Source organism: Antechinus flavipes, chromosome 3, assembly GCF_016432865.1.
Source record: "Antechinus flavipes isolate AdamAnt ecotype Samford, QLD, Australia chromosome 3, AdamAnt_v2, whole genome shotgun sequence".
In the NCBI taxonomy this organism is placed as follows: Eukaryota; Metazoa; Chordata; class Mammalia; order Dasyuromorphia; family Dasyuridae; genus Antechinus; species Antechinus flavipes.
This window is the reverse complement of record NC_067400.1, coordinates 172,158,077-172,180,767: the sequence shown is the minus strand read 5'-3', so window position 1 is coordinate 172,180,767 and position 22,691 is coordinate 172,158,077. Positions and strand designations below refer to the sequence as shown.

General features: G+C 33.1%; 1 protein-coding gene across 2 annotated transcripts in view; it reads left to right on the top strand.

Moving 5' to 3' along the window:
• Positions 1-799: 799 nt before the first annotated feature.
• ADPRHL1 (ADP-ribosylhydrolase like 1) overlaps positions 800-22,691 on the top strand; it is a 69,683-nt gene continuing 47,791 nt past the window's right edge. Inside the window, exon 1 of one of the 2 annotated variants that reach the window (XM_051984240.1) lies at positions 800-1,350. In XM_051984240.1, the coding sequence (XP_051840200.1) occupies positions 1,137-1,350 (214 nt within the window). In that variant the 5' untranslated portion in view covers positions 800-1,136. The remainder of the gene's footprint in view (positions 1,351-22,691) is intronic. The other variant, XM_051984241.1, reaches the window with a different exon arrangement.

The window sequence follows — 22,691 nt, the reverse complement described above, 5'->3', positions numbered from 1 at the left end:
TCTATTCCACAGATCTAATACTTTATTTCTTAAATAGTATAAGATTATATATATTTGATGCTTACCACTTAGTAATATAGTTTGACATCTGGTAGTGTTAGATTACTTCTTTACATTTTTTAACTGATTCACTTGATATTCTTAATCTTTTTTGATCCCGTTGAATTTTGTTATTATTGCTTCCAGCTCTGTAAAATAACTTTGGTAGTTTAATTGGCATGACACTGAATAAATAAATTAATCCACATAGAATTGTCATTTTTATTGTATTGGCTTGATCTACCCATGGGCAACTAATATTTCTCCAAGTCAGGCAAGTTTCTTAAAAGACCTGATAATAAATCTTTAAGTCTGAACTTAGTTAAGAGAAATAAAGAAACAAACAAATAAAAATGTTTATTGTTTTGAGGTGGATGCAGTCAATGAACATTTGCAGACCAAAAAAACCCTTTAATACTGATAAGGTTTTACTTTCAACTTGTTCTAGCAAATAATTATACTTTGAATTATTGATTTATACACTGAGTGGATTCATGAAAGTTCAGTATGATTTTTAATAAGTTAAATATAGTCCCCTTCTAATTAATTATAATCCCATAAAGGTATAGATCACGCATTGCCTTTTTTATAGCAACAGTTTCCAAAGAGGGAAACTAGTCTAAATGTATGTAGTTAAAGCAAATCAGAACTAAAAAGAAGATATTTTTTAAAAACAGTACTCAGATCTTTCTGGATCTTGAGTAACTGAAGACTCCTCAGCAAAGTTCTTCCTTCATATGGCAGGGACAGCCACTGAAAGATGTTTATATTAAAGAACATGGCACTTCAGTATTCTTACTATTTAAAAGTAAAGTGAAAAGATGCTAGGATTTAGAAACATTTTCTCATTGGCTGATATGTAAGAGGTGGTACCTGCAAGGCCAGAAAAGGAGTGCCTTTCCATATAGAGTAAGTCCCTGACAGTGATACAATGACCAATATAAATGTCAGAAGAGCAGACAGAAAGCAAAGGAAGCACCAAAGGCTTAGTTAGGGTTCAGCAGCTGTAAAAGCAAAAAAAAAAAAAAGAAAGAAAGAAAGAAAGAAAATAAGAAAGAAAAAGAAAAAAAGAAAGTAGCCAGAACACAGACCTCAAGATGGACAAATTTAAGGCTGCTCTGCTCCTGGGGTGTGTGGGAGATGCTCTTGGTTATAGGAACATCAGTCGGGAAAACAGTGTGTTAGGCCCCCAAATCCAGGAGGAATTGAAAGAACTTGGAGGACTAGAGAAACTTGTGCTTTCAACAGAAAAATGGCCAGTGAGTGACAACACCTTCATGCATGTGGCAACAGCAGAGGCTCTCACTACAGGTAAAGTTGGAATTATCCAACCCAGGCTGGTAAGGAAAAAAGAAAAACAAAATAGCCACGTTGATATTGGATTTCTTGAAATAAGCCTTGGGAACAGAGTGCAGTTAAAAGTCTAAATTGCCTTTCATCGGGTGGTGTTACCTGATGCCGCTGCTAAAAGTGGCAGTTTAATATACACCAGTGCCCCACAACAAATTATATATGTGGTATATCATATTTCTCCTGAAGTGTCTCCCTGGATAGAGTGAGTATTTTTTTTTTTTTACTAGCCAGACAGTCATTTTGTTTTGTTTTGTTTTGTTTTGTTTTTTTAAATAGTATCTTTCTTGCTTTCCTCCCCTCCCCCTTTTACAAGATTAAATAAACCAATTCATATAAAAGGCAGAAAATTATCAGAACTCCAACAAAGATTTTTTGGGGATGTTTTGCCTTTATTTTCCTCCGTAGAAAATAAGTTTTGTGGATATGAATTTGTTTCAGAACAAGAAAAAATAAAGAAATTCAAATAATAGGTCTATTTAAAAGAAATTGCTTTGGGGTTATTTCTTATTCAAAGGATGTAGCATTATAAAATTCCCAGTGGAGTAAGGATATAATGTACCATATCAAAAATCTAGCTAAAACAGATACCAGCTTAGGCTATTGCTTGTTACTTAGAAATAAAATGCTCTTAAATGTTGTGATTTTTTTTTTTTAACTTATCTTTACAGGCTGAATTTTCAGAGTTACTTTTGATCATGAACATATGATAGGTTGCACCAAGGATTCTAAAATCACAGACTGTTTACATAAGTTTATAGGGGAATATGTAAATGTGAAGCACATTTTTCAAAAGGCATTTTTAAAAAATAAACAATCAAATTTAATTAAATAATTAAAATCAAAACATTCGTAATTAAAATCAGAACATCTTTACAAATTAAAAATTTTGAGCTCGTACTAAGTCAATGAAATCTCAATTAAGCAATTTACTTCATGGTTGTAGCTACTGCTGACAAGCTAAATTTAGTTCTAATGGTCATTGTATGGGAATGCTGATACATACTTGTGAGCTTATTCAGTGATGATATGGTTCAACATAATTCTTGGTTTTTGAATATTCACCTATATTCCATTGATCTGTAAGTTCTACAGAATGAAACAGTACAGTAGAACTATTAATAGAACTTGTAAAATATTGAACAAATTCCTGGAGAGTACTTGAGGAAATGTTTTAAAACCGGAAAAGAAATTATATTTAGGCCGCATACATTTGTACACACTGTAAATTTGAATGTCATTTGCACTGTTTTCCTGGAGTTGTATATGTCAAGTATCCTCATATATATTTTTCAGTATTGATACTAATGCTTTCATTTTTAAAAATTTGTTAGGGTATATATACATTACTATCTTAGCTCATTTTTCTGATGACTAGGCCCTATCTAGATGTCTCTGGGTGCTTTTTGTTGGTGATAACATTCCACTCCTCTTTTTAATAATATGCTTACATGAGAATGTAAAGTAGAAATCGAAAAAATCTCAGAAAATTTCTTAGCTGTTCTTTAAGAGTGAGGAATATGTTTCATAAATAAGATACTGTCTTCTATTATAAAAGCTAAATTGCCATTACTATTCTTATGATTACACCTTTCCCTTTTAAGCCTCACATAATATTTCATTTTATAGCTCTCTTGATTCTGTGGTTCTATGGTTTTGAGTGTTATAGTTCTGTGAGTTCAAATCTTTTTCTCCCTATTGTCTATAGAAGCTTCTTGAGAAAAGAAACTATGTTTTATCTATACTTTGTATTTTCCTCTCTTCCTAGAAACTACCCAGGATACTAAATGTTTGTTTTGTTTTTTACATTTATTTTACTTTCAATTTATGGAATAAAACAAGCATTTCTGAAACATAGTATAATAAAGTGATTACAAATGAAACTACAAAGTTACTATGTTCAACTTGCTATTCCTTTTAAAGATATAACAAAGTTATAATGTAAAATTTTTTTCTTTTTTTCCTCCCCTTCCCCCTTCTCTAGAGATGGTCACCATTAGACACAAATACACACATGCATATGTATGTGCATTTGTATGTATATATATAAATACATATACATACATATACATATATATGTTTATGTAAAATTATTCTATACATATATCTATTAGTTCTTTCTCTGGATGCAGAGAGCATCTTCCTTCATATGTCCTTTTAGTTAATTTGTGTATTTATATTAGTCAAATAAATTATTTGAGGAAAGTCATTCTTAAAACAATATTGCTGTTCCTGTATACAAATGTTCTCTTTGTTCTCATTGTTCTATGGATAAAACATAAAAGTTGAAAATGATCCTGGAAGTGATCCTTTCTATTGAAGCTTCATATTAATAAATGACAACTTTAATAATAAAACTAAAAATTCCCTCTCATGATTTCTCATGGAAAAATTGGTTTATTAATAGACAATCCTCTTAAAGAAATAGATTGTAGTTGTCGTAAGATTTTTACTCTAGTTACTTTAGTTCATGCAAATGATTAGTTTAACCTGTTATGCACAAACTGTGATTTTGAAACCTAGTTCTCTGATGAAAAATAAAAGTAAGATTAGAACTCTTATTACCAGCCATTATACAAAGAGATAAGATAACATGTTATCTTGAAATGAATTTTTTTTCTTTCCTAAAAAAGCCACAATCTTATACCAAATATAAGAACAAAATTATAAGATTTTCATGGAGAATCACTGTTCTTTTTAACACATTTTGAGTTATATTCAGAATTTAAAATAAAGAGGCTGGAAACTTCAGAGAATTTTATCTCTTGCCTTTCAAATAAATATTGCTTTATAATCTGAAGTTAGGAACTTTGATTTTTATCTATTGTCACCGATTTCAGAGGCACAATTTTACCAATATCAAATAATGTTACAATTGGTGACTCTCCTTCCTGGATTGATACCCAAAGCATCTGTTTAACTTAGAAAATAGCTTAAGAACAGCATAATTTTCTTGCCTCTCTTCTCTCTGCGCTTCTATAGCTGAAAGGACCAAAAACTATCCAGTGTAGAACATTGTGTTGATCAATGAGTGAAAACTACTAATTAGTAGTTTTCTTAACATATGGTTCCATTTCCATGCAGTTCCTTTTCCTGGTCTCTTATTGGGAGAAAATTGGGTTTCATTCTAATCTTTCTGATTCTTATGCATGACTTAACCATATGTTCTTGTTCAGTTGTTTTTCACTCATGCCTGACTCTTTTTGACTTCATTTGGGGGGCCTTGGTAATTTACTTGCTATTTACTTCTCTAACTCTTTTGACAATTGAGGAAACTGAGACAAACAGGGTTAAGAGACTTACCCAGGGTCACATAGCTAGTAAATGTGCCAGATTTGAATTCAGGATGATGTCTTTCTGACTCCAAGCTGGGTGCTTTATTCACTTCACCATTTAGCTGCCCCATATAACCATAGACGGTCTTCCAAATTCACATCCTATCAGGGGGCTTGAGCTCTCTATTCCTAGTTTTGATTAATTCTCAAAGTTCCAAATAAACTAAACTAACTAATCTTTCAAATATTGGCAAAAGGTATGTCATAGGTGATTGTACTGGGGAAATCACAGATTTTTCCTTGAAAACAAAGTTGCATACTTTTTGGATATATAGGACAAAGCCAAACATTTACATCAATAGTTTGATAGGTTTATGGGAGTTCATTGGTATGAGTCCTCTTTTCAGTGATACAGATTCAGTCCATCCATATGTCTGCCTGTCCCATTTGATTCATACCTATATTCTTTATTGGAAGGCTACATAAAAAGCCCTTTTTGTAGTGGCAAGGAACTGGAAATTAAGTGGATGTCCTTCAGTTGGGGAATAGCTGAATAAGTTATAAAATATGAATGTAATGGAATATTATTATTCTACAAGAAATGATGAGTAGGCTGATTTCAGAAAACCCTGAAGAGATTTACAAGAACTGATGTTAAGCAATGAGTGGAACCAAGAGAACATTGTGCACAATAACAAGACTGTGTGATGATCAATTGTGATGGACTTGGCTCTTTTCAATAATGAGGTGATTCAAGGCATTTCCAATAGACTTATGATGGAAAGAGCTATCTGCATCTGAAGAAGAATTATGGAGCCTGAATGTGGATCAAAGCATAGTATTTTCATTTTTTTGGTGGTGGTGTTTGTTTGCTTGTGTTTTTTTTCTCCTTTTGGTCTGATTTTTCTTGTATGACATAATGAATGTGGAAATTCATTTAGAAAAATTGCACATGTCTAGCCTATAAAGGATTACTTGCTATCTAGGGGAGGGAGGAGAGAGGAAGGGATGGAAAAAAAAATTGGAGCACAAGGTTTTACAAAGGTGAATGTTGAAAATTATCATTGCTTGTTTGTGGAAAAATAAAAAGCATATTCTACACAATATGCTCTGTTCACTTGTTACAATGAATGGTGAATCCCAATGTCTTCTAGTTATTTCTCATTCAAGACACATGACCAGCCCATCTTTCCCCCCAGTTATATATCTCACTGATGACTCCTTTATACTGATACTGTTTCTCAGTACTTCAGTGGTAGTATATTACAGCCTGCTCACTCCCCTGACCTTCAATTTTGTTTTATTTTTTCTTTTCTTTTTTGTTACATTTTTAGTTTCAAACTTTCTCCCTCCCTCCCTTTTCCCCTCTTCATCCCTTACTAGAGAAGGTGACCTTTAGTTTTAATTCTTTAATTTCAAATAAACTTATTCCCTTACCTTCTTTGAAGAGGTTAGACTATGGGTATGGAAAATTGCATATGTTGTCAGATTCTGTTAAGATGTTGAATGGTTTTGATGAATTGCTTTACCCCCCTTTATTTTATTTGTCATAAAATAATATCTTGGTGGCTTGGGAAGAGGAATATATTTGGAAATAGATTAGGACAACTGGAGATGGCCCTAGATGCAGGGGAGACCTTGACTTTTTTAAGCTACGATCTTCAACAGGTATCAGTTTGAGGACACACTACCTTTAATCACTAGCTAATTGGTCTTGACTTCTGGTCTATGCCCTCAAATAGATCCTTTAAGTCCTTGCTCTCATTATATTAATTTATATTATTTAATTATATTATTATTTATATTATATATATTAAATTATATTAAAATTTTTATCTAGTGAAATAGTGAACAAATTTCAGATCTTGGCATTTAATAGCATCAAGCCTGGCTTTATTTTACATTTACTGTCTAACTTTATACTGTTTCTCTTCAAACTGGAGTATTCTCTGCCTTTCCAGTCTATTTCTCCGGAATATTCAAACTCCAGTTTGAAGAGAAACAGTATAAAGTCTTTGTTTTCATTCAGTTGTGACTCCATTTTAGGTTTTCTTGGCAGAAATATTAAAGTGGTTTGCCATTTCTTTCTTTGACTCATTTGACAGATGAAGGAACCGCGGCAAAAAGGGTTAAGTGATTTGGTCAGGATCACACACAAGAAGTGTTTGAGGCAGGATTTGAACTCAGGAAAAGGATTCTTTCTGACTCTAGGTCTGACATTCTATCCACTATACCATCTAAATGCCTTTTTCTCTCTCTATGCCTTTGCTTATTCCATACTCTATAACTACTTCCATCTTTTGAAATCTCTGCCTGTCTCCCCTCAGGAGCCAATTCAGATGATACCTCCTCTTTGAAGCCTTCTTTAAGTTCCAGTTGCCCGAAAAGAACATAACTCTTCCTCAGATTTCACCTTTTATCCCTTGACTTTTGCACCTGTTAAAAGCTTCATTTTATCACCATTATCTGTGTACATATGGTTTCTACCAAGTAGACTGTAAGCTCCTTGAGAACAGGACCATTGCCATATGTATATGGCATATATTTCTGATGCCTTGCAAGATTGCCTTCTGTATAAAAAGTGTTGGATCAATATTAAATTGGATTTTTAAAATAAAATATATAAAACAATTTTGAAATGGATTATGCTTTCCCAGACATACATGGCTCAAGAGGCCAAGAAGTTTTAGGACTTCAAACTAATAACAAGGCAGATAGCTTATCAAAAGACCAAAAAAACAGTGTCAAAAGACCCTAAAATAGTGGGAAAGGCATTTGCTGAAAAAGCATGGGAAGACTTGAGAGGCAAGATAGTTTGCCATTTGTCTTAATTCAGTTTATTTCCTTAAAGCACCAAAAGTTCTTCCTTTTCTATTATCTTCCTTGCCAATACCCTCTATCATCTCTTTATAAAGTATCTGAGGAGGTAGGTTGGGATTGGCAAGTATTCTATAATAGGTACTTCAGCATTCTAAGGGATATGTATTTTCTTATGCAACAAAAGTCATAGAGACAGGAGAAATCTTAACTTATAATAACCCTTTTTTCGATTCCAGTCCCATTGCTGAGCACTCTTATTCCAAGATTTTTATTCTGGTTTAAAGTCACTTACTGAAATTCCACTAAATAGCTGTGATGCAAAAGGCAGAGTGAATTAGAAGTACTAGACCTGGAGTCAAGAACATCTGATTTCAAATTCCCATCAGACACTTAGTGTCTGTGTTGCCTGAGTTTAACTTGTTGAATAAAACAAGAATTCCCATAATAGTAAAATAAAAAAAAGATTACACTTGAAAATTCAAGTCTATTATGTACAACTTCCTTTTAAATATATAATAAACTTACATAAATTTTTTTCCTTCTCTTGATTATACCTCCCCAGAGATGGCTACCATTAGACTTATTGGAAATTCAATTAGTGATAATTAATAATTCTCATAGAATTAATGCAAGAACTAATATGTATAGCACTTTGCAAGTTATAAAGGCCATGTAGTCATTTATTAATAAATAATAATTGTTGTTGTTGTTACTAGTTGAACAAACTAGCTATCGAGAAGGCAAGCTACTCTTAGCAACTATATATTTATCTATGTTTTCGATTTGATGTTGATGGAAGTTCCCAAAAGACTGATAAAATATTTGTGATTCTCAACTTCAAGATTTGCCTTTTGTCAGAAATATGTATAAAATTAGGAAGAGAATCAAGGTTTTTACATTTTATATATTTATCTAGTTTTATATTTCCTAAAATGGAAATGATAGTGATTTTGGCTCCTCCAATGAGGAGAACATGCTATGAGGTATTGTAGCAGTAGACTGACTCTTGAAATGGGGGTCGCGGGCTGAGGAGAGAAGAGCACTTCAGATACACTGGGGCTGCCAAGAATAATTTAAGTGAGTGGTGGCTGATTGCACCCAATCTTCTGCCATTATATTTAGAAGAAGTAGATAATAGGAAGAGGGCTGTTCTATCATGGATGAAAGGACTCTATCTGTGACACTGGCTCATTTAGTCATTCAAAAAGCATTTATTAAGTATATACTTAAAGGGCTAGCACTGTGGAAAATACAAAAATAGAAGACCCTATCTTTAAGAGGGTTATAATAACAATTAGACTGTACCCATATAGGAAATGGTTGGGTACAAGGTCCTGAAGTCATACCATATGTGAATTACTAGAAAAAATTATTTATTAGGAAAAATGTTTAGCCTGGAGATGAAAAGATTTGGGGAAATTGAATTTATTCTAGGTCTTCCAGAGGAGGAAGTAGTAAAGTAGTAGGAGTAGGAGTAGCAGTAGTTATTGTTGTAATGTTTACATAGCAATATAAGATTTGCATTTTAGCTATATTATCTCATTTGATCCTCACAACCTATGAGATTCTATTATCCCTATTTTACAGATGGTGAAAATAAGGTTGAGAGAAATTGGTTGATTTGCTTAGGGTCACTCAACTAAAAAGTATCTGAGGCAGGATTTTGTCTCAAGTTAAAATTATTTTAAGTTCAGTATTTTATTCACTATTCACACTGCAAAAAGGCAAATCTAGGATTGATGTAAAGGAAAAACTCTTAATAATTAGAATTGCCCCAATGTGGAATGGAAAGAAGGTGACAGATTTCTTATCAATCATCCATCATTTAGACATAGGATTTCATATGACTAGAAAGCATTTTAATCTAGGTCTAGGACTAGTAATCTAGGATCTCTTCTTCAGTGAAAGTCTTCAAACAACATCTTGCTGACTCTTTGGTAAATTGTAGAGAAATTTCTTTTTTCTTGGATTTGATTTTTTTTGTTTACATTAAAATTTATTTTCAATTATCCAAGCATTTATATTTCTCTCTCTTATCCCACCTTCCACTGGGAAAAAACAAAAAACAAAAACAAAAACAGACAAAATCCTTGTAACAAGTGTCAAACAAAATAAATTCTCATGTTGCCTATACTTTAGAAACATATATCTCATTCTACATATTAATCTATCATCTTTCTATAGAAAGTAGGCAGCATTCTTCATCATCAGTACTCTGTAATCATATTGATTATTCCATTGATCAGAATTCTTGTCTTTCAAAATAGTTCATTTTTACAATGTTAATATTCTCAAATTATTCTGTTTATTTTGCTGCACCAGATTTCTCTAAACTTGTCTCTTCATTTTTTTAGAATACAAATGTTTTGTTGTTGTTCAGTTGTTTCCATTGTATCTAATCTTCATGACTACATTTGCAGATTTCTTGAGGAGTTTTCTTAGCAAAGATACTGGGATGGTCCGCCATTTCTTCTCTGTTTACTGTACCACTTACTTGCTCATTACATCACCATAATATTCTAGTACATTTATAAATCATTTTTTGTTCAAGTGATGGACACCTCCTTCCATTACAAAAAGAGATTTGTTATGTATGTATGTATCTTTCTATCTGTCTATCTATTTATCTATATGTCTTTTATATGTGTTCATATGAGACATTTCCCTCTTTAATCTCTTTAGGATATAAGCCTAGTAGTAATATTATTGCTGAGTTAAAGGATATTCACAATTTGGTAATTGGGGACATACAGTTATAGAGGAGTTTGCTGTTACAGATAAATGATGCTATCAAATTCAAATAGAAATGAGGAGCCTTTAAATCATACATCCCTAAAGGTTGCATATTGACTTAGTTGAAAATGTAATGTTATCTTTAGGTTTTTTTGGAAGCAGTCAAGTGGCTCACTGGAGAAAGTGCTCAATCTGGAATCAGAAAGATTTGAATTCAATTTCTGCCTTAGAAACTTATTAGCTATGTGATTCTGGGCAAGTTAGTGTGCCTCAGTTTCCTTATCCATAAAATGACCCAGCTTCTCTATCTTTAAAAGAGAACAATAGTATCATCTGCCTCACAAGGTTGTTGTGAGGGCCAAATGAGAGTATACATATATATTTATATATGGAATATAAATATATCTGTAAATATATAATATATACACATATATGGGCATTTATATATTATATTTAATATATTCACGTGTGTTTATGTGTATCTACACAAACATATACATACACCTATATGTATATGCATATATGATATACATATACATGTGTTCACATAAAAACAAAAATAATGTTATCTGTTATTATTCAGATATGCAATGTATTAAGTGATCTCTGAAGCTTTTTCTGATATTCATATTATATATGTCTATGAGAGACTCAAGCTAAAATATATGTGATGAAGAAAAGATAAGATACACATAACTTTTGCTATAAAAGATAATAGAATGCCCTTGAGTTCATCTTCTCTACTGAAAGCTGTTTTTTCCCCTCCTTTTTTTTTTTTTACTAGTTTTTATTTTATTTTTCCAAATACATGTAAAGATAGTTTTCAACTTTGATTTTTGTAAAATTTTGTGCTTCAAATTTTTTTCCTTCCCCCTTTTATGTCTCCCCTCCCCAACACAGCAAACAATATGATATAGGTTAAATATATGCAATTCTTTTAAACACATTTCCATATTTGTCATGTTGTACAAGAAAAATCAGATCAAAAGGGAAAAACTATGAGAAAGAAAAAAAAAACAAATGACAACAACAAAAGGTAAAAATATTATGCTTCAAACTATATTTAGTCTCCATAGTTCTCTTTCTGGATACAGATAGCATTTTCCATCCCAAGTCAATTGAAATTATGAGAGCTCTTCTAAATAAGTTAATAAATGTTTTGGGGTCAGCAGATTTCATTGCTAAAGTCAAACAAGTTAACTAGTGTGGCTGCTATCTACTATTCTAAAGGAATGGGATGGCTAGTTTTTTTGTTTTTTTTTTTTAATTATGTTAGTTCAATTGAGAAGAGAACATTAAAACAAAACAAAACAAAACAAACAAACAAAAAAAAACAACCTATGTGCAAATAGGCCCAGGGAACATAGCCCACAGGCAAAGAAAATTTCCTCTCTAAATCTAGAGGTGGTTATTAAATTATGAGCAAAAGATCCCCGCTGAAATAGGAAATAATCTGTCCCTATTAATCTAAGGGACTAATTCTAGTCAGTAATGGGGGGAATTGTTTGTTTTCGTAAAACTTTGGAAAGACCTTTGAACTTTTATTACCAGGGCAATACTTTGCTTATTATGAAGTTAATGGAGACATAGAAAGTCAGATGTTTGCTTTGGCAAAGTTTTTTTTCTGATCAGATGGAATATAGAGAAGTGGAAGGATTAAGATAAGATATAAGTAAAGGAATGGAGATATGATTGGTACCTGTACCAATATATATTGGTACTTAGAGATAGGACATTAGACATTTAGAATATATCTAAAGTTGCTTCTTTACATCATGGGTTAGTAAAGAATTGGTTTCCCTTCAGTGTTGAATTTTTCTTCAGATAATCTAATTAGGATGGGAAAGATCACAGAATAGGATTTCAGGGCATAGAATCCCAGATGACCTCAGAGTCAGAGGTCATCTAGTTCAACTATTACTTTTGCAAGAACTGACAAAAATAGTCCAGGTAAGTGGGTTATTCAGTTTCTGTTTGAAGACATACTGTGTGTGATAAAAACTTCAATACTTTCCATGAGAGGCCATTTTAGTTTCGGACAGTTTTAAGCCTTAGGAAACTTTTTTTTATTAAAGTTATTATTTTTTAAAACATATGAATGGACAATTCTTTATCATTAGCCCTTGCAAAACCTTGTCTTCCAATTTTCTCTCCCTTCCCCCATGCCCTCTCCTAGATAGCAAGTAGTTCAATATATGTTAAACAGGGTAGAAATACATGTTAAATCCAATATATACATACATATTTATACAATTATCATGCTGCACAAGAAAAATCAAATCAAACCAGTTAAAAAAAAAAAGAGAGAGAGAAGTAAAATAAAATGCAAGCAAACAACAGAAAGAGTGAAAATGCTATGCTGTGGTCCATACTCAGTTCCCACAGTCCTCTCTCTGGGTGTAGATGACTTTCTTCATCACTGAACGATTGGAACTGGTTTGAATCATCTCATTGTGGAAGAGCGCCACATCCATCAGCAACTAGATTGCTAGTACTAATTCTGCTAGTATAGCCTAAGATCATGTTTATTATTTCTATTATCGTGGCACACATATGTTAATGTTATTATTTTTATCCTTTTAAATTTTTGTCTTCTTGGTTTTTTTCCTCATTTTAGTCTTCTGAGGTCTTCTTGAGCTGTCTTTCAGTGTGATTACTTTCTCTCAGCTATGTATCAAATGCAAATTAGAAATTTCTTCGTGCAAGTCTGTTATGTATCTGCTAGCTGCTGCTGGATGTCCTTCTGTAGGGATAAGAAATTGGGAGTAAGCTAGTCTGATATAATTCAGAAGGGAGTTGTGGGCAAGATCTGACCACATGGCTTTCATCACCATTGACTCAAATTCTTTTGGGCTTTGAAATAACACAGTCTATGATCACAGACTAACAAAGACATTTGTGAATGCTAGTCCCTATGCCAGTAGAGAAATGTCCAGGAACAAAGAGCACAGGCACTAAAATTGCACTCCTCTATCTCTCCCTTGCACATGATTCAATTCTTTTATATCATTTTTTTTCTCACCTCCTTTCATAGATTGGTTCAATCTAAGATACATCAGTTCACCTTCCATCATCTAGCTGCCCTCAGCAGTCTTCACTCATGTCAGCTGTCTATGGTAGCTCTGGTAGTGGAGGGATGTTCCATGCTATCTCTTCTTCATAAGAAAAACATAGCATTCTGTCCTGACAAATTAATTTTCCTAGTAATACTAACAGAAATAATTGATAAAAATATTTTTTAAATAATACCAATAACAGGATCCTGTAACACTATAGTTAAGGCCAATTTTCTTTGAGTTTACTTATTGTTGCTATCATTCAGCCCACATTTCTATCTCATCATCTTCAAGGATATAATAACAACAATGATAATTCATTTTTACATTACCTTATGACTTGTAAAATCTTAATTACTAAAATAATCGTTCCAATGCACTGTGTTATAATCAGAACATATCTAAAGTATTATGTTTGGTTCTGGACACCATATGTTAAGAAGAATATCTATAAATCACAGAATCTGGAGAAGTGCAAATGGAATGGTAAAGGGCTTTGACACCAGCTGTCAAAAGAATAGAATATTTAACCTGAAAAAATTGAAATTTTGGGATTGGGAATTTGGGAGCCTTTAGCTATCTTCAAATATTAGGAAGGTTGCTTTGTAAAAGAGGCATAACATTTATTGTGCACTATGAGTAGTGGGCAGAAAGTTAAAATGAGACAAAATTGAGCCTTGATGCAAAGGAAAATTTCTTTCAGTTAGAGTTTTCTGATTAGAGATACCCAAAAGAGAAATGAGTTGCTTTAGGAGGTAATGGCCTCTTTCTTTCTAGAGTTTTTCTATTTAAGGCTGTGAGCTCTATTTTCAGACAAGTTATTGAGAAGATTTTTATTCAAGTGTAGTCTAGAGTTAGCAATTGAGATCCTTTACAATTCTGAAGTTCTCTGATTCTATGAGATGCTTTTCTTTCAACAATTCTTTAGGGTAGGAAGTATATCAACCTCATTTTCTAGATAAGGAAACTGAGAATATGAGAAATTTTTTAGATTATTTTAAAACAATTTTTAATAGTATTTTATTTTTTCAAATAAATGCAAAGATAGTTTTCAACATTCACTTTTGTAAAACCTTGTGTTGCAAATTTTTCTACCTTTCTCCCCATCCCTGTCCCCAAATCAGCAAGCAATCTGATATAAGTTAAACATGTTCATTTCTTCTAAACAAAGGTCCATATTTGTCATGCAAAGAAAAATGCACATGAACAATTACGTCCAAAGGGGAAAATATGAGAAAGAGGAGGGTGGGGGAGGAAAGGAAACAAACAACTGAAAAAAAAAAAAGGTGAAAATACTATGCTTTGATCAATATTCAGTCTCCATAGTTCTATCTTTGGATGTGGATGGCACTCTCCATCACAAGTCTATTGGAATTACCTTAAATCACCTCATTCTTGAAAAGAACTAAGTCTATCACGGTTGATCATCATATAATCTTGTTATTTCTGTACAATGTTCTCTTGGTTCTGTTTACTTTACTTAACATCTGTTCATGTAGCCTTAGTTTTTTCATCTGTAAAAATGGGAATAACAACGATACCTGCCTTCCAGGATTGTAGTGAGAATCAAATGAGATAATATTTGTAAAATACTTTACAAACCTTAATGTCTATTATTATTGTTGTTATTAATTTGTTATTATTTAGCACCTGGCAGTGCCTGACACACAGTAGGTATTTACTATTGTTTCAGTAGTACTTAAATGCTACTTAAGTACTATTTAAGTATTTAAGAATTGTTTGTTGAATTGAATTGAATTATTGAATTCTTTCCACTCCTCCACAAGGGTTCTTGATATGAGACTTTCCCCAACACCTTGCTAAAATCCAGATGTACTCTGTATAATATTTGTAAAGTTTTTAGCACAGTTCCTGTCATGAAGAGTCATTCACATTGAACAATTCATTTCAGTTCCTGTATTTGGTGGCAAACGCCTTTGCAAATGAATGATTATGTGATAATTCAGCAATTACCAGAGAAGGGGAAAAGACAAAACCTAAGTACAAGATTTACTGTGTTCAAATGAGATTTATTAAAGGATGTTTTGAATGGTGCACTATTTCCTAGTCTCAAGCCTCAGAATGAAGATTCTAAATCTATAGATGGGAGTTGGAGAGGTGGCAGCTACAGAAAGGGTTTCCTAACTTTGCCTTTTTATAGGCAAAAAGTTTTATTTCTGATGAGTATTATTATATTCTTTTGTGAATGGATTGTTTCATTCTTTCCAGCATCTAACATAGTGCCTGGAATATAATGTTTAATAAATGCTTGTTATTTGAGTGATTGATTCTGGGTGATAATTGAAAGAGATATAAGGGGCTACCTAATACTTCTACTTTGAAAACTGTAATTGTGTGAGAAGAATAAGAGGCATAGAATAGGAATGTCCTCCTATCTACTTAAGGGTAGTTTATGGGGAGTGTGTGAAGGATCTTATTGTTCCTAATACTAATGGAGCTTTGTCCAATTGAACAATTAGCCATAAAAATTTAATAGGGAAGGCAGGAGTTGATCTTCATAGTTGGTTTTAGGGGCAAGAGCAAAAGACAGTAAAGAAGCAATTAAATATATGTAAGGTATACAGGATAGTAACCAATTAATACAAGTATGAGTCCTCCCAGAAAGTTTTGTATGCATTTCAGAATGTTGGATTTTTTTCTCTCAAATGGGGATTGTAGATCCTCTAATAGAAGTACTTATAGCTTTTTTCCCCTTGGGATTCTAAATATGAATGCTAACTCAGCTCCTCTAGGAAAGGAAAAATAAACATTCAATACACAAAGATCACAACATAGGGGAAAGCCTTAGTTATGAATATATCTGAATATAAAGACAATGTAGCAAGCAAAATCAATTCATTTGCATTCCCCTGATGATATCAGATGGCACTTAAAGAAACAAAATCCTAAGAAGAAAATATTTTTATAAATGCATAGAAATCATTCACAGATATTATAAAATAAATCATAGAAATCACAATTTAGGATTATAGATTTAGTGCTAGAAGAAATTTTAAAGATCTTCCTCATTTTAAAGATGGGGAAACAAGCTCAAAGAATTTTAAAATGACTTGACTTAGATCATACAGCTAATACTGGACCCATGGGGCAAAGTTGATATTTAAACCAAGGCTCTCTGGCTCTAAATCGAATCTACTTTTGATTGTTCAGCACCCTATCACAACATCTCAGCAAGTCTCAGTGATGTCCATTAAGTTGTAGTTGCCCTCCACATTATATTTTGATTTCTCTTTGGTACAATAAGGAAGATTCAAGCTTCTTAATTTGTATTTGATTGGTAAGAAGGATTTTTTGGGTCACTTCTGTTTAGAGGCAAGAGAGAAAAAGACAGAATTAGTTTACAAATAGACCAAGTAGGTTCAAATGGTTCACATGCCTTACAACAAGAAATATATACACATGTTCTATTCTTGAAGGGTTAACAATATGAACTGTGCCCCATCGTTGAATGTATTCGTATTATTGAATTAATTGTGGCCTCTTTTCTCCTGCATTAGAGATGTCTCAAAATGCAAAGTGGATTCATTAAAAATTAATTCAGGATAAAACTCTATATTCACTAGAATAGTGCTCTCCATCTCCTTCCCTTCCTCTTTCTTTCTCTCTCTCTCTCTCTCCCTCTTCTTCTCCCTCTCTCCCTCTCCTTCTTCCTCTCTCTTTCTCCTTCTTCCTCTCTCCCTCTCCCCGCTCCTTTGTCTTTCTGTCTTTGTCTCTGTCTCTTTCACCTCCCTCAGGCTCTCTCTCTCTCTCTCTCTCTCTCTCTCTCTCTCTCTCTCTCTCTCTCTCTCTCTCTCTCTCTCTCTCTCTCTCTCTCTCTCTCTCTCTCTCTCTCTCTCTCTCTCTCTCTCTCTCTCTCTCTCTCTCTCCCTTCTCTCCTCTCCTTTCCTTTCTGTCTCTCTACTTTCCTTTTCCCTCTCCCTCCCTCTTTTCTCAAAGTCTCTTAGGATTCTCTGAAAAGCTTTCTAGTGAGGATGCTGGGAAAACACAAGGATACAAATCTCAGTTACTAATCAATTAGTTTGATTCTCTGAAAATGAATCATCCTTAGCAGCTGTTACCGAGTAAAAGCATGAGAGAGAACACCACCTACAGTAACATCTGACAAAACAATACTTTCCACTTTGGGAGTTAAAAAATATTAACCAGTGGATTCTTTTAACTTCTAACATTTCCTCCATTTTAGAAATAAGGATGATCTATTATTCCTAGGTTCCTTTTCATTCCCAGAAAAGGGCCCTGCAGTTAAAAAAAAAAAAAAGACATGTATTTGATGGCTTATGTATTAGCTTACTGTCTCAGAGAGAAAAGGGGATTGAGGTGGGGATAGAATTTGGAACTCAAAATTTTTAAAAAAGCAAATGTTAAAAATCATTTTTATATGTTAAAAATCATTTTTATATGTAAAAAATCATTTTTATATGTAATTGGAGGAAACTAATTTTTTTAAAAAAGAAAAGATGTATATGAAGTTATTACTAATCTACTTCCAAGGGTATTTTTGAGAATCAAATGAGAAAATATTTGTAAAAGCCACAGTATCTGCCACATAGTAGGTGCATAGAAATGCTTATTCCTTTCTTTCCCTATGTAGTTCCAGTAGTAGCTAGGCTTCTGTGCTGGAAACTAAAAAATAATATGGTATATGTAGTATTTTAAGGTTTGCAAAATGCTTTATATATGTGATCTTGTTTTATCCTAACAACAACATATGAGGTAGATCTTATATTATCTTCATTTTGTAAGAGTTCAGTCGGAACCTCATTTGGAGTTTCCCTGGCAAAGTCGCTAGAGAGGTTTGTTATTTCCTTCTCCAGTTCATTTTACAGATGTGGAAACTGAGACAAACAAGGTTTAGTGACTTGACCAGGTTCATATACCTAGTAAGTGTCTGAAGCCAAATTTGATCTCAGAAACTCATTTTACCAAAGAGGAAATTGAGGCTGAGAGAGAGACTTAATGATTTGTTCAGGGTTGCATAGACAGTAAACATTGTAGGAAGGATTTGAACAGGTTTTCCTGACTCAAAGTCTTAGATTCTTCCCTTTATACCACCAATCTGCCTGGACACCTGGAAAATTTTGCATCCCCCCCCCGGATAAAAAAGGTGATCATTTTCTTCATTAAGCAGCAAGGGCAAATCACTGGTCTTAATCCAGCAGTCTGAGATGCCCCTCCTGTTGGCAGGGCAGGGTTGGCTCTGCTTGATGTTTAGCAAACAATCACTATCTATGTAAGCTTGGGCAAGTCACTTAACTTTATTTGCCTCAGTTTCCCCATCTGTAAAATAAGCTGGAGGGGAAATGGCAAACCATTCCAGTATCTTTGTCAAGAAAATCCCAATTGGGGTCAGAGTCAGCTATAACTGAATGACAGTGTACTAAAGTTATAATTTATTGCATGGTCACTTAACAGAACTGACCTTCCTATACCTTGCCTCATGGTCATCCCCTGGCTCATCATGTGGCACAGCCACCACCAGGCCATATCTCCACAGGCCCTGTTACCATGGCATCTCCCTTTCCAGGATACCTTGTCTCATAATTCTGTGAATACAAAGGTTAGACTCTTTCAGATGAGCCATCTCCTAGCTGAAACATTTATAATTCCTGCCACTCAGGGGTTTTAGAAAGATCCCATTGCTTCTCAGAGTGTTTCCTTTATACCCAGAAAATAGATTGTGAAAATTTGGTACTGCACTGAAAAAGGAAGAATGACTTTTTGTTTGGCTATTGCTATTAAGGATGAAAAGATAAGGAGGTTGTTTTTTTTTTTTTTTAAATTATAAAGTACCATACAATTTCCTCCTAAGTCAGCATAATTAGCAACTACTATGTGCCAGGCGCTGTGCTAAATAAACATTTTACAAATATGAACTCATTAGACCCTTACAACTACCTTGGAAGATTCTAATATCCCTATGTTTACAGATGAGGAAATTGAGGCAAACAGATTAAAGTAACTTGCCCAAGCTTACATAGATAGTGATTATCTGTTTCCTCGTGTGATTCTCTGTTTCTTCATGTATAAAGTGGAGATATACCTCACAAGGCTGTTATAAAGATCAAAGAAGATAATAATTATAAGGTCTTTGAAAATCTTAAAATGCTAGATATATGTTTTACTAATTAAGTTTGTCCAGGTGTGAGTCTCAGAATTTTTGCCCACCTAATTTTCAAAATTATTTATAATTTACCTTAAAGTCAAAATTAAAGACTCAATCAAGAGGCAAATCTACATTATATGTCAGCCATATTAATATTGTTTTAGATGCATGGTTGCATATGTGTAAATGCATTTGCATATATGTACATTTGTAGGTGTTTGTATGTGTGCATATAAATATATATATATGAATATATATCCATGCTTAACTGTAGCTTAGGGGAGGTGGGAAGGGAATGGAAGGGAGAAAAAAGAATAAAGTACAAAATGCACAGTAGAGAATAAAATAATAACCTACAAAGAAGCAAAGAAAAGATGGACAATCATGATTGTCCATTATTATATTATGGACATTATTATATATGTTTTCTTGCAAAGGAAATTTATTAGATATTTTGTTAGATATTTTGAACCCTTTCTGATATACTGCTGGGATATAATAATGTTTTGTTTTGTTTTTTATTTTCCTTTTCTATCTTTTTCTATTTGGTATTTATTTTAAAATAAATAATTAAAAAAAAAAAAGAATGACAGGAGGGGAGAGAAAATCAAGGGCTAATTAATTGAAAATAAAATAAAAAGACTTCTGAAATTGAATTCAGATTTCAATTAAAATTCTTATTTTTCTTCTTTTACTTATTGTATAGAATAAGTTATGTTGGGGGGGGCAGCTAGAGCACTAGGCTTGGAATCAGGAAGACATCTTCCTGATTCTAAATCTGTGTGACCCTGGGCAAGTCACTTAACTCTGTTTGCCTCAGTTTCCTCCTCTGTAAAATGAGCTGGAAAAAGAAATAGCAAACCATTCCAGGATCATTACCAAAAAAAAGAAGAAATCCAAATGGGATGTTAAGAGTCAGACAGGACTGAAATGACTCAGTTATTAGAGAATGCCCAAGGTTGTGGGTGCTGCCCAGAACATGAAGTTCCCAGAGCTAAACAAAAAGTTTGATCTCCAAATATAGGACTCAAGAGAAGTATAAAAAGGTAAAAAGAACTCTCAAGAACTGTATTTCTGTTATGGCTATACATAAAGAGTACATGTATAATTTGATTTTACTGTTATAATATAAAAAAGGAACTAGAGGTGGAAAGGAAATTGTACCAGAAAAAGGGAAAAGTGGAGGTAAAAAGAGGGAAACTATATCTCATGAAGAGGCAAAGGAAACCTATTATATCTGAGGGAATGAAGGGAGGGGGATGAATATAGTGTGAATCTTACTCTCATCAGATTTGGCTCAAAGAGAAAATATTAGCTATACTTGGTTTATATAGAAACTTCTCCCACCTCATTGAAAAGTGGGAGGGGAAAAGCAAAAAGGGAAGGGGTAGGCTAAATAGAAGGGAATACAGAAATAGTAAGGAAAAGGTTTAAGAAAAAGGGAGGGATTTCAAGGGTGGGGGAGGGATTCTAAAGAGGGAAAGCTGTGTGAGGCAAGTGGTGCTCATAAGTCTAATACTGGGGTGGAGGGTAAGGGGGAAAGGAAAGAGAAAAACATAATTTGGGGATAATAAGATGGCAGGAAATACAAAATTAGTAGTTTTAACCATAAATGTGAATGGGGTAACCTCTCCCATAAAGTGGAGGCAGATAGCTGACTGGATTAAAAGCTAGAATCCTACAATATGTTGTTTACAGGAAACACATTTGAAGTAGGGTGATAACATATAGAGTAAAGAAAGGCTGGAGCAGAATTTACTATTTTTCAGGTGAAGCCAAAAAAGCAGGGGTAGCCATCCTTATCTCAGATCAAGCAAAAGCAAAAATTTATCTAATTAAAAGAGATAAGGAAGGGCACTATATCTTGCTAAAGAGTAGCATAGATAATGAAGCAATATCAATACTAAACATATATGCACCAAGTGGTATAGCATCTAAATTCCTAAAGGAGAAGTTAAGAGATCTGCAAAAAGAAATGGACAGCAAAACTTTATAGTGGGAGATCTCAATCTTGCACTCTCAGAACTAGATAAATCAAACCACAAAATAAATAAGAAAGAAGTTAAAGAGGTAAATAGAACACTAGAAAAGTTAGGCATGATAGATCTTTGGAGAAAACTAAATGAAGACAAAAAGGAGTACACTTTCTTCTCAGCAGTTCATGGAACATATACAAAAATTAACTATATATTAGGACATAAAGACCTCAAATTCAAATGCAGAAAGGCAGAAATAGTAAATGCATTCTTCTCAGATAATGATGAAATTAAAATTACATTCAATAAAAAGCCAGGGAAAAATAGACCAAAAAGTAATTGGAAACTAAATAATCTCATCCTGAAGAATGATTGGGTGAAATAGCAAAAGATAGATAAAATAATTTCACCCAACAGAATGGACAATAATGAGATGTCATACCAAAATGTGTGGGATGCAGCCAAGGTGGTAATAAGGGGAAATTTTTATATCTCTAGAGGCTTACTTGCATAAAATAGAGAGAAAATCAATGAATTAGTATTACAACTAAAAAAGTTAGAAAAAGAGTAAATCAAACACCAAACTTGAAATTCTAAAAATAAAAGGAGAGATCAATAAAATTGAAAGTAAAAAAAAAATATATATATTGGATTAAAAAATAAAACTAAGAGTTGGTTTTATGAAAAAACCAACAAAATAGATAAACCCTTGGTAAATCTGATTATAAAAAGGAAAAAGGATAATCAAATTGTTAGTCTTAAAAATAAAAAAGGAGAAATTTCCACCAATTAAGAGGAAATTAGAACAATAATTAGTAGTTACTTTGCCCAACTTTCTGCCAATAAATTTGACAACTTAAATGAAATAGATGGATACCTTCAATAGGTTGCCCAGATTAACAGAGGAAGCAATAAATTGGTTAAATAGTCCCATTTTAGAAAAAGAAATAGAACAAGCTATTAATCAACTCCCTAAAAAAAAAAAAAATCCTCAGGACCAGATGGATTTATATGCGAATTCTACCAAACATTTAAAGAACAATTAACTCCAATACTATATAAACTATTTGAAAGAATAGGGAATAAAGGAGTCCTGTCAAATTCCTTTTATGACACAGACATGGTACTGATACCTAAACCAGGTAGTTTGAAAACAGAGAAAGAAAATTATAGACCAATTTCCCTAATGAACATTGATGCAAAAATCTTAAATAAAATATTAGCAAAAGATTACAGAAAATCATCTTCAGGATAACACACCATGACCAAGTAGGATTTATACTAGGAATGCAGGGCTGGTTCAATATTAGGAAAACGA